This window comes from Caloenas nicobarica, chromosome 17, assembly GCF_036013445.1.
Source record: "Caloenas nicobarica isolate bCalNic1 chromosome 17, bCalNic1.hap1, whole genome shotgun sequence".
NCBI classification, from domain to species: Eukaryota; Metazoa; Chordata; class Aves; order Columbiformes; family Columbidae; genus Caloenas; species Caloenas nicobarica.
The window spans coordinates 6,779,140-6,792,939 of NC_088261.1; the positions used below are offsets into that span (position 1 = coordinate 6,779,140).

Genomic DNA, 13,800 nt, shown 5'->3' on the forward strand with positions numbered 1-13,800 from the left:
TCATCATAAAAAATCCAGTTACCTAAAGCACCGAGATCTATACAAAAAAGTTATTTCCACCTACTAATGGAAAGTGCATATTTGATAACTGGAACGGTTTTCATCTGAATGAACAAGATAAATATCCACGGAATATGGAATGTTCTAGTTTGGGGGGTTTATTTATAAATCCATATTATACAATGGGATGGGGGAAGGGAAAGTATCAATATCCATGCTCAAACCGAAAAGAAAAATTGGCTGAAGCGACCTGTGGGTTTATTCCAAAAAGTGAACCAGCCACAGGTTTACAAGCAGATGTCCCCTAAAGCGTGCTTGGGAGGATATTTAACTCTGTGAGCTGAAGTTCACCTCTCTCCAAGTCACGTCAGGCTGACCGAGGGCGCAGTTCAAGGCCAGTTTAAGCCAAGCTGGGCTGGCACCACCGCACTGCTCTGCCCTTGGCTTTGCTCTCCTGGCCTCTCCGCAGCAGGAGCAGAGCGCGGCTTCAGCCAACCCGCCTGGCACAAAACTCCGCTTGCAAAAAAGGGGGGAAAAAAAAACCAAACACAACTTTGTGCTCACCACGGGATCACACCACCAAAACCTGCTGGAGCAAGGCAGGAGGCGGGGAGCCAGTCCTGAGGCAATATCCGTGGAAAGCAGGAAAGCACCTATTTTCACTACTTCTCTGCTTACCTCTGTGTTTTATTTACTTACTCCTGTTATTGTTTTTTTTAAAAATATCCTAATCTGGGTCTGTGCAGTAGAATCGGGGAATCTCTTAGGAGCAGATCACTCTCCATTCCTCCTCCCTGCTCACATCCCAAACACCGTGTGACCACAAGGTCCCTCTGCCACCCGTCCCGGGACAGGTCACCCAAAAGGGACCAGTCCTGCTCGCGTAGAATAATCCTACAGAGCACAGGGGTGGGAGTCCTGCCCCCCATTATGTTGCTTGCCATGGAGGTGAAATGCAGAAAAGCCTGTAACGCTTAACACAGCTTGTTCCTGAGCCACCTGCAACATTCACCTTGTGATCATAAAGTCAGTCTTAACAATAAACAGAGACCAAAACTATATACTGAACAATAAAATATAACTTAACGGAACAGGCTAATAATTCTTGGTATTTTGATTTGTCTCCAAACCAAGATACAGCAATTACCCCTATAATCAAGTATCACAATTTGCAGTTTAACGTTCTGCATCTATATAGTCAGTTATGATTAGTTCAGGGTTTTTTAGGCTTCTATAATCCAGTCCAGATTAGGGAGACTGGAATCACTGGCTAAGAGACTCAGCACCACAAGCTTCTAACGTATTCGTGCTTCATTTACGCAAGAGGGGATTTCTGCCGACAAACAACTACTCTTGTCATTCGTGAGGTTGAATTGATACCAACATAAACTTCACTTTTACATCAGTGAAGCAAAACCAGAGGAGCGTGTGTGAGCCGTAGCAAGGCAACAGTGATCTGCCTCCAACAGCCGAGATCTAATGGGAGAATCTTCCTTCACTGCGGCCAAATTTGGATTTATGATTCTTACTTGATCCTCAGTCATTCCCTTCGTGAAAGAACAGTGCTGAAAGCACACATACACTTTTCAGTCAGTGCACTGCAAGCTTGAAACTGAAGTGAAGAGGTTTTAAGAGCACTGCAATCCACTCGGAGCAATTCTAAAGTGTAAATCTCCATTGGCAAACAGGCTCGCACAAGTCATTCTTTGTTCTCACAAATTACTATCAGATACATCAAGGACAAAGTTGTCCTGTTTATTTGTTTATTTCTAGAAATACTTGGGAAATTGAGCTGTAAAATAAAGAATATCGTACTGCTTTTAAGAGGAGGAATTATTGCCTATTTGGGATACATATTTAGCAGGATGTACAAATAATCAGAAATGCAGCCCTCCTTACAGATAATGGGAACTGTGCACTTAATTCCCTATGCAGACTCCTGAAAACAAATTCCTGAATTTCTCTGTGCTCTGATGTGAATTGCAACAGTATAAAATCAGTTGACAACTTATAGATTGAAAAAGTAAAAAAGTGTTGCTGCTTTAACACAGCCAGGTTCAAGAGGAGAGCTCTACAACGTGCAACAGAGTGTGAGCTAAAACCTACATCTACCACCCCACGCAGGCACTGATCTTTACAAGGAGAAATATAATTTGCAAACTTCGAGGCAGAACAACAGCTCCCATCTGGCCCAAGCGCTCACATGAGACGAACGCTTCAGTGCCATCCACAGCTAAAATGTACAATTCTGTAATTGGACCAGCTGCCTTTTGCTACAGAAATTCTTCAAAATAACAACAGTTGGCTTTTCAACTTGTGATCGCTCTCGTGATGTGGTTCTTAGCGGAGCGGTGTGAAGAGAAATCAAAGTAAGAGCCAGAGCTGTTAACACTTTCTGTTGGGTTTCCAAACACCTGCCAACTTAAGGTTTTCCATCAAGCCCTCTAGAATACAAAGTTTTACAGCTGAAAAGGTTTTCAGTGAAAACTATTTGTAGTATCTTCCTCCTTTTGTACACGTGCATTGTACTGCAGTCGTTAGGCGTTGGAACCACCAAGGCACCGAGGCAGAGCTGAGTCACTGCAAGGGGACGCTCAGGTACGCTGAGCACAGAGTGACTTGACCGGTTTAACTTGTCCAGCGCAAATCCAGCGTATCGCACACGTACCCTGCACACGGCAGAACGCAGAAGGGCTGAACCCCTGCACTGCTCTTGCTCTGTACCCGCCCAACCAGGCTCAGAGACCCACGTGAAGGGATATTGAAAGCACCACGAGAAGGACGAGCTCTTACCTCTCCCTGGAAACTCTTCAGTAACGGAGCTACCTGTTTGCGCAGGTCCTGGAAGACAGAAGCAAGATATTTCATCAGAAAAATGGGAAGGGACAAGCCATGGTCAAATTTTTCCTAATGCTGTTTTCAGTTCTGAGATGCTACTTTAATCCTGATCGCATTTTATGGGAGATTTGCTTAAAATAAAAGTACGCCTAGAATTCATTTTGAACGAGTCTGCATTTCCAGTTTGACATACACCTGTATCTGTTGCAAACAGTATTAATTAACAAAACTGCAGTGATGTTGGGCAAGCACTGAATGCCTTCAATCTCGTAATTCAGCTGAAACACTAATGTGATTAGAGGTAAATGCCTCTATCTGCCTAAACAGCAGCTACACCTCGGAACTTATGCCACAGAAATTTCCACAAATGGAAGGCAGGCTTAGAGGAGGATTACTTTGGACCATCGTTTCAACTAAGAGCGTTGCCATTTTCTCAAAGGTCTATTTTATTTATTTTTTTCTCAAGAGTGCTCTGACTCAAGATTTCTTCTTCAGAATTACAACACACTTAGTGCTAGAAAATTCATTAGAACGCTACCCCCAGAATCACTCTCAAAGTTTATAGCACATTTTTACTTAGCAACCAAGATAATTTAGGACAACAAAGGTATATCTATCTTGCATAAAATTCTCAGTGGCTCCACTTTTAAGCTGGTTTGGGTCTAATTCACCTAGAAATTCTCAGAATTCTCATTAGATGTACACCTGAAGAGTAAAATCCTATAACTCTGCAGAGGTCACTGTATTATTCATGCACGGCCAAGAAGCTGGACTCTTATTTTTTCTTTTCCAATGTATTTACTTTTACATCTAGAGTCATGCACCATATCGGACATTAAACCACTCACCAAAACACCCTCAGCCCTGAATTTAATCTGATTTTCCTGAAGGAAAAGTAGACTTTTGAGAAAAGTGACATTTGTCACTTAAATGACAAGTCATACGGAGCATCAGGAGTTCTCTCACTCCCTGAGAAATGGCTTAAGGGGCCAAACACAAATGAAGCCATCAAAGACAAATCAGCAGCCACATTTCACTTCTTACATGGTTATTGCACGAGGAGAGTTAATCCCTATCAAGATAAGGATAACATTGCAGCTTTATAAGCTCCCTCTTTGGCGCCAAACCAAATAACACTTCTGTTCTCAGACCAAGTCAAGTTACCTAAATGTTTCCTGATATTTTCTGCTGTCTATTTTGGGACAGAAGAAGGGTAGATACTGTCCCTATGTATCATGAATATCTACAAATTACTCCTCTACCAAAGCAAACCAGCAGGTTGAACAGCTTCTCCCCATCTCCGACTGCTCCGGGAGAACAGAGAGCTGCACATTTTGTAACATTTTCTTTGTAACCTGATGATGGTGACAATGAAGAAAGTAAAGATAACCATCAATGGTAAAATAAATGCCCACATTCAGGGCCAAAATCTGTCCTGATAGGTTTTAAAGTAGAGCGAAACTACAAACACGAGACGTTAGATTTACAGTCAGGATACTGGCACCCTTTTAAACTTTATAGAATGGGGGAAGATTGTAACACCCAAGCAAAGCAACACTTCTTTAAATTAAAAAATCGTGTTGATCCTGATTTAGACAGCAGCTTTTGTTGTTGGTAAAACTGTTTTTAAAACATTTCATGATAGAGGAGAAGGCAGCCCCAAGTGACTCAGTCCCACTGGCAGGCGATGGGTTATCCCAGGGTAATCAATCCCGGCGATCCTGGGACACGCTGATCACCAGAGCACAGAGTTTAACAGGGAAAACGCTTTGACAACTTGAAATCTTAGCAATAACTTGAAATCTGTTGCTGCTGAACAACAGAGACAGAGCATCCCACTTCCATTGTCTTCACAGAACAAACGGTCTAACAAAAGTAACTGAAAGGGATTTGCTCAAGTTTTTCAAATGCAACCCAATATGCCGTGTAGGTAAGTGGATTAACGGCACACACCATCACAAAAGCCATAAACACCTTCATGCCATTTTTGGTTTTCTTCCCTTTCTTCCCCTCCTTGGAAAGAGTTTATAGGCTACTTTTGTAATTCTTGCCTTAACTACACAGCATCAAAACTTCAGACAGCTCACAACACAAGGGAAGCAAAAATAAACAGGCAGAAGTCAGGAATCCATATGCCTCGGGTCACCAGCTAAGACTCTGTTGCTGAGATTTATTTTTGGCAGTTTGGAAAAATTCCTTTGTCTCAAAATATTACAGTAACATCAAATAGAATATTACCATCTTTGCACTAAACTGGACAGCAGGAAGGACACTCGGTTCAGACCTGGGGGAATCTGTAAGGCTGGTTAGCAAGGACACTGTATGATTTATTATCTGTTTAAAGTGTAGTGGCCTTTACTGCCTGGGCTGTGATCAAAACAGGAAAAGCACCCAACTCCAGCACTGTGATCAAGCAGAACAGCTAAAAAGGGTACATGCAACTGAACATTAAAACAAATGATAATTTATCAACACAAATGCACTGAAATACTCAAGTACTCCTATACAATCGCATTATTACCCTATTTTTCCATGCCATCTAAACACACGCGTTCTCTCTCTCTCTGGATGATTTATTAGGGTAGAGCAGTTTTCTGAAAAAGGCTCTATCACAGACAGACCCAATATCTGAAGTAGAGACTATGAATTAGGATGCCGTATCATTACCTGAATCAAATCTGATAGCTGAAAGCTAATACAGCATTTTCCCTTTACTAGAGTATAAACAACAAGTTTATATATTTATCAAGTAGCTACACAACGAAATCTGAATCCAAACCATTTTTAACTCCCCTTCCATTCTCATTAGAAATAACTTCACGGAAAAGAAACCGAGAACAAATCTATGGTAAAAAGCTGGGCAACAAATGCATCTTTCTGACAACTAAACTACATTATTTATCAACCGCTATTTAATACACTATGTACAGTACAAAGGACATATCAATGGTCAGGCTACCAACACTGTATTTGTAATTTACTTGAGGTCTGAAGCTACACAGCACCTCCTGATCTCCGCACAGGCTGCTCCGTCTCATTTACCTCCAAAACGCTTATCTCTAAATGTCACAACGAGAGCCCTATGACCCTGGTTTGATAAAGCGGTCCAGCAAGGCTAAGCCTGACCTACGCACCTTTACCATCTACAGAAATGTTGTGACCTTGTAAAACAACAACGACAACAAAAATGGGCAAATGTTCTTTTGTACAGCCCCTGTGCCACATTTCCTACGATTTGTTCTCTAAATCGTCTACTCGAGACGCGTGCTGGCTGGTGAATGTCACTGTGCCTGGCAGAGAAACCCTAATGAGAAGCAGCCCCCTTGTACCAGCATCGGTGACATCATTAGTTCGGCTGTCACAACCTATTTTTGAGCTGCCTTATCGCCCGCGAGATGCTACGGCTTTCCTGCCATCTCACCCGTGCGCATTTCCTTCCTCGTTAGCCCACACGTAATAACGAGCTAACGACCAGCCCCGCGCAGAACCGGCAGGGCTGAATGCTGGGACTCTGGATACCTCCTTACAAGAGCTTACAAAAACAAAGCACGAAACAAAACCCAAACCAACGACAACAACCCACAATGAAATACACATAATGACTGTGTGGGAAGGTATTTGTCAGTTCAATCAACATATAAAGAAGAACTAGCGTGGCCTCAAGAGGAACTCGTGTCAAAAACTGGCAGGCAGGTTGTGATGGATCTTCACGTCTTTTGGCTGGGAGGACATTTCTCTGTGTCCCCTCGCAGGCCGGGCTCCCTGCACTTGTCCAAAAAGCTATTATTACCTCGGTAATGTCACAGAGCTTCTCTCTCGTATAAATATAATAGAGCTGAAAGGGGGAGAGGTAAAAAGCAGCCAGGCATGAAGGATTTGGGAAGAACGCTGGCATCAACTTCCAAGGTGTGTTTGATTATTATACACTTCAAGGACGCAACTTGTCACTGGGAAACACAGAAATCAGCAAGTTAACTATAATTAGTAATATGCAGTTCTGCTGGTTAATTAGAGAGCGCCAGCAAGCATAAATGTTTCACCTTTTTATGGGTAAACTGGTGGACAAGTTGGGATCACTCAATCAGACACTCACCTACCAAACCACAAGTTTTAAATACTATTTTGTTGCATCCACAATTATGGAAAAAAACAGAGAGTATGCAATTTTTCCACCAGAGACCCTGGGCATACTAAGGGAAACATTTAAGTCTTTATATTTAATTAGTTCCAGCAAGCTCTACTTTGCTTTGCTCTAAAAGGTACCAAGATCCCAGACGGTTGTCCAAACAGGTACTATACAGTAGCTTAGATGACTCAATTCCTAAAATATAACGCAAATTAAATCATATGAGCAAACAATTTATTGCTTCATTTACACTATGATTTAATGAGATCTAAAATCTCTTATTGCTTAAGTCTGCTACAGTATTTACTTGAAATCCAATCACTAAAGAATGAATCACGATGTTATCCATTTTCTATGATATTTTTAGTTATTTTAATACACTAACGTGCCAGTATTTTCTCTGTATTAAAAAAAAACAACTTTCAAAGCTACATTTATAGGTATGTTTCGACCTAGCACAATGATAAATAAAAAATCTTGATTTACAGTAGCAAAATGTACAGCACAGTACTTTCTGAAATATTTTAGCTCACAGATCTTGTGCAAATTCCATTAGCTTTAATTATTTATTAGCAGTAGATTTAGATTACTGTTCTTGACCTATTTTTCAGTGTATGGACCCACCCTGCAAGAAGTGAAAAAATATTCCATTTGTGAAAGGAGAGCAGACTTGAGCTTAAAGTAGAATATTAAGCAAAAACGCATGCATTGTAATTCAGGGGGAGACGCTTGCACTTCAGAAAGGTTACGAAGCGGGGCATAACAAACCCACGGAATAAACACTGAAAGAGATTCCTTGAAAAGAGGCAGAATTTTTGCTGTTTAACCACCTTGGACCGTTCTGCAAAATTGCAGCCACGCCACAATCCCAGAAGTGGCCTTGACCTGAGGAGTTTCAAGACTTTCTCTGTAGAAATACCCGTGTTTCTACCAAACTCTGTAGCCCGCTTGGCTCTTAATAAGCCACGGGGAAATGAGTCTGGAGTGAGGAGCATTTTGGGGCTGGTCCTGTGGTCCCTTGTCACTGGGAGGAGGCAACTGGAGCCAAATGGAGCATCTGTGGAGATGCCGCCTGGCCACGTTGCTTTGGGTCTGGGACGGGCACTTGGCTTTCAATGGAACCGCTCGCTTGCGCGAGTCTTAATGGAATCCTCTTCGAGCTTCTTCCAAGTTAAAATAAGCAAAAAGCTAACAAGTTTACTCTGGGCCTGTGCAGCAATGTATAAACAGACTGGTTACCTTCACAACTGTTTAAAAAACCAACTGTGTGAAAGAAGAACTGTTGCACCCATATATATGTATATATACACACATGCATGCCATATATAATAGAAAAAGAATTTTTTTAACTAACTTTACAAATTAACATAGTGAACTATGCTTTTTAGAACCGTGTTAAAACCTTGCCGCCATTTATAAAGCAGCAAGTTAACACTGGCTAGAAAAGACACTGAACAGAGGCAATTCAGAACTTAAAAACCAGAGCTGCTAGGGAACGAAAAAAGTTAATTCAAACAAAAATGATTCAGGTAGACCTTTGGAAGGTGCTAATTCTAATGAAATGAAAGCCTGGTCACTAAAATTCCAGTAGGAAAAAAAAAAAAAAAAGATTACTTATTTAACAGCTCGCCAATACACGCAGAAAAATCAAGCATCATTTTTAACAAACATATTCATTTAAAAGGCTGCATACTGGCTAATGGTCCCATATATGAAAGAGAATTATTTGGTCCTGAGCTGTTAAGTACCTGCGGATTTTATTAGATGAGTCCATCTGTCCAAAAAAACCAAAAGCAAACTGACCATTTCGTTGTGCATCCCAATAAACAGCCTCACCTGCATTTGCCAAATTTTAACCAGAACCCTTCAAAAACTCCACGTCGTTCCGCAGGCAATTGCGCCTGCAATTGAGGTTTCCAGGAAAAAAAAAGATCCTTAACACTCAACCCAAATCACATCCTGCAGAATCTCTTGCTCCAGTGCTCTCATTTTCCACTTTGAAAGTCCATAGAGAAGGAGTTCACAATGCTTCCCTGATTATTCAGAATTACAGCCTGCAGAACAGAGGTTTCTCTTCGGTGTAAAATGGGGAACTTCTGAAAAAAGGTAATTATTATGAGTCTTAAAAAATTAACGCGTCTAATGAGAAGCTAATGACATGGGCCATGACTCCGCAGAAAATGCATCTGAGTGCTGTGGTCCAATTAACACCGCCAGTTCAAACACAGACTAATGCTTCACGTGGTGGATTTAAAAAGAAGAATATTTAATGTGAAACCATAATTGCGCCTGTAATTTTCCATACTCCCTCCACCACAAGCAGAGCTGGGTCTGAATCAGCGCGCACCTACTTCAGCACTGGGATGATGAGATCAGAAACCTGATGATATTTGGATTTCTCCTCAGTCTCAAGGAAAAGATGGGTAGGACCATTGAGAAATCATTAATTTCAATGTACAGTTTTATTTGGGAAAAGTGAGAGTACCAAAAAGCAACCATGTTTTAAAACATGTTATTGGCCAAGTGGAAAGATTTCCAAAACACAAGCATTTTGCTTTAAATCCAGGTTAAGTTTCCAAAAATAATAATTCTGTGTTAAATATAATACTACAGAATCAGGTTCATCCTCAGAGATCCTTACAGACTCTACGTAAATTGGGGGAGGAAGGGGGCAGTCTGTGCATTGCCAAGATATCAGATATTGCAAAATTGTTTTCCCTACTTATCTTTTAAATACAGGTTAAAAATACAGCTGTGAACAGACCGCGCATTAATCATCCTCTGACATACCTGCATGTAAGAACACAGGTGTATTTACTCATTTATATCATTACCGTCAGCCTTTTTCTATGATTCCAATGCAAGAAAATCCAATACTACGCAATCCTCTAATAATCTTTTTATAAGATTTGCTCGCTTAATCTTGATCCCGACCGCTCAGTTTTATTCAAAAGCCAGTTGCTCCTATAGAAAACGAGTTGTTTCACGAGGGTCAGAGCGAAAAGCTGCCGTCCTGCAAATCCATGGCCTACATTTGCTAAAACTCTTGTGACCGTCATCTTTGCTATCTCTACATTCTTCACGACCTCTTCTACGCGGGGAGTTACCGTGTCTTCCGCAGGCATCGCCCTTTAAACGCGGCTAAGGCGATAACTTCGGATTCCTATGAAGATGAGAAATTCAAAGACAGAAAGATGACAGCCTCGAAAACATCAGGGTATAGACCCAAAGGGTTTACTACATCTAATTTAGCATACCTGGTAAAAACACCTCCAAATTAATATACCTGTCATCCTCCTGACCTAAATAAAAAAAAAAAAAATTACAGCACAGATCTTTTCATGTTGCTTCAGTAAGTGAAGCAATTCAGAGATAACAAACTTTTGCTGCCTTTACATTTCCTGGCAAGTTCCTACAGAAACACACTCAGGCCTATATGCTTTGGTAGCACACAGTAGATATAAATGAATCACGATGAAAGCACGCAAAATCTCACTATAGATTATTCAATACGTTTATTGTTTGATAGCTGAACTTAAGAAAGAAAAACCCACATAAAGTGCTTTGGAGCAGCAGCATCTTCTCACCACTGTAATATATATTCTCAGCTGGGACTAATTCCCAAACTCATCTGCTGAACTCTGAACTGTTGCAGTATTTGGGGGTGGGGGGAGAAAGAGATAAAAAGACCAGGAAAAGAAACCCAGAGGATTGGAGATTAAACAAAGGAGAGATGGGAAGACAGAGCAAGCGCGGTCCGTGATTCCTGGGCGTTTTTTTTTCCATCATTAAAGGCATGTGAGCCCAGCACTGAATCACAACGAACTCAATAGTAGATTAAAATGAGACATACTTGTATAATAATAAATCAACAGAACTAATACGCACTTATCTTCGACTAACTTAGAGGGAGGAGGTGACAAATTGCACTTACGGAAAAATTGTTTTACTGTTGCTAGCATAAGCTGAGCGTCCATAGGAAACTGCTAAATTTAGAAAGCCAGCTTTTGATGACAGCAACGGAAATTAATTCAAGTTTTTTGTATTTGTGTGATTTCTTGGTTTTTTACGTTACTCATCTTCTTGAAACTCTTTCCAAAAGCAGAGACTTCATAACGGACTGTCCTCCCTGTCTGCTCCCTCCTGCTCTTCCCCCTTAAAAAGGCAGAACTGTTCCTTTGGGCTATGGCAATTTAGGAACTTAATGCAGTTTAACAAATTCTCTATCTCTTGGCTGGAGCCGTTTGGCTCCGCCAGATGAATCAGAGAAGTCCATGAACGTCTGGAGGATTTGTGCAGGCTTTTCCTTGTATGACTATATATGGCAACTACAGATCAAGTTATCTACAATCATTTTAACCTAAGCTTCAAACTTTCTGCCTTATCCCTATCTTTGCTGCAAATTTCCTCGATTTGCAATAATGCCAAATCAGACACAAACTGTCAACTGCTTTTCTCCAAAGCGTTTTCCCCACTCTATATGACATGCTAAAAATACCCCAATTGAGATACACTGAAGTAAAAACCACCTTTTGTTAACAACTTCTGCTTCTTTATACAAGTGGACTAGAACGAGAGGCTGCGGAGCTCACATTGTCATTTACGCTGTTCTGCTGTTATTGAAGCCGCGCAGCTCAGCACACAGCAGATGTCTTCCATTCCTGCTTACCCGAAATGTCAATTAACACCAAGTGACATGAGAAGTCTGGCACAAGCTGGTTAAAGAAGGTAAATCTGCACTCAAAAAGAAGAGGGGAGGTCAAAAACTCAGTGACTGATGTACGCAGGGACTTACAAAGGAATTCCAACAATGCCTGCAACACCCTTTAATCCAGAAAAGATACTCCGTTTTCACTTCTATCACCATCTTTTTTACACATGGTGATTTTTAAAAGGTGCTTAAACGAATACATAAAAACCAACAGTATGTGATACAATATTGAAGGCTTCTTTTAGCTGGATCCAAAAACTTCTGTGTGCATCCAAAGCAAAGGGGCACACCAAGTTCAGGTGACTTCTTTAAGCTAAATATTCCTAACACACCTCAAAATGGACATCAAGTGCCACTGCGGGCTCAAAATGGATAAGATTACGGCTCCTCAAACCCAAGATCCAAACCTGGGTAAACAAGCTCGAAAGACTGAAAGTAAATATTGAGTTTTGTGTGCACAAGGGAATCATAGAAGAGTATGAGAGACAGAGAAGACCGTACCACCTAGACGAGCTCAAGTGTGGAGCCGCAGAAGGAAACATTTATTTAGCAACAGCTTTATTAAACAATTTTCTTTGAAATCTGTTATAAAGAAAATACACACGCACAAAAATATTTTCGGAAAGAAAATTCGCCACTAGCCTCCGAAAAAGCAAACCAACAGACAGCACTGCCAGTGCAACAGCACAGTACTTGGTGAGAAACCCAACAAAAAGCCCCGAGGGTTTTGGGGACATGTCCTGCTAAGGAAACATGCAAACATTTGATTGGACCCACGTTTAAAGTCTCTGCTTAGCCTTGGACACCGGACTAGACAGCACAGAGCTGGTACCTGCAGCTCTCTGCTATCCCAGGAGCTGCACAAGGAAATAACATCACAAATGACACCTTAGCTTATAGGCACAGTCGTTATTTACCATACGTGCTTCAATTCCTCTCTCTCTATATATAACCATATTTGATTGCTAAGATTGTACAGCATTTAAAACCCAGAAGGCGTTTCCCAGGGAAAGATCTGGTCCTGAATGAGGAGATGGCATCCTCCTTTCTCAGAGATTCAAGATGATATTATCATTTTATTTTACAATGCCTACTAATGTTTTGAGTCCCTGACCTTCATGTTCAGAGTCACAGGAATGCAACCGTGCCACAAAAAAAACCCCAAAATCTGAGAATCCCTGTGTGAAGACTGCTGACAGAGCTACCTCAGGAAACGTAAACCACTCCTACCCACCTGTTAAACTCCGTGATGTTTTTGCACATTTTCAGTACCTTACTGATTTTGCTTCAAGTTCTGAAATTCTCCGACTTCTCCTCTGGCTGGCTTACAACCGCTCGAAAAAAACACGAGTAAGAAACAATCCTGACGTGCAGCCCCCTTCTGAAATACCACAAGGGTTCTCTTTTCAATGTTATAATACTTAGAGCAAACATGCACAGCCAGCCCCTTCCTGTGCAAGATGCATCCAGCAGTTAATTGCCCTAATGACCACGAAACCTCAGCAGATGATGCTTTCAAACCTCAGCAGATGATGCTTTCAAACCTCAGCAGACGACGAACTGTAGCACAAAGCCGTGGGGCAGGTTCCGAGCACTGAGAGCTGCAGGCGCAAAACGCCAGCACAGTCGCGCTTCGTCCTGTGAAATGGTCTTAGGAAATGCAGAGATAACAAAAGTTAAAGAAAAAGCTACTGTTCAGAGGAGATTATCTCTTACCCCACTGCTTATTAACACCGTACAGTTAAAACAGGTTATTTTAAGCTTCTAAAGGAACACTGTATTTGGAAATGCAATATTTGAATAAGCGTTCAAGACCCAAAGCATATCAAGTTTTCCCAACTGATTACAACCTTATAAGCTGTGACATTTCTGAACCCCTGATCTCTTTCACAGCTAGGGCAGGACAAACGCTGAAGACCATCCTTAGAGGAAAAAAAATACATATATAAAGGGGCAAATTGGGCAAGTGACATGCTGGACTCTCAGAGTGAGTATTGATTAAGCAACTTATTTGACTTCGCAAGTTCTACTTATTGGATCCTGATAACCTATGCTTATAAAAAGATGTAATAGTTAATTTTTTAAATTCATTTTGCATTTTCACCTTATTAAGACTTAAGAAAAA

General features: G+C 41.1%; 1 protein-coding gene across 5 annotated transcripts in view; it reads right to left on the bottom strand.

Annotated features, from left to right (window-relative positions):
* The window catches only part of CUX1 (cut like homeobox 1), a 263,475-nt gene that overhangs the window by 156,946 nt on the left and 92,729 nt on the right, over nt 1–13,800 (bottom strand). For all 5 annotated transcript variants that reach the window (XM_065647494.1, XM_065647491.1, XM_065647490.1 and 2 more), the window contains exon 3: nt 2,794–2,841. In XM_065647494.1, coding sequence (XP_065503566.1) covers nt 2,794–2,841 — 48 coding nt within the window. The remainder of the gene's footprint in view (nt 1–2,793; nt 2,842–13,800) is intronic.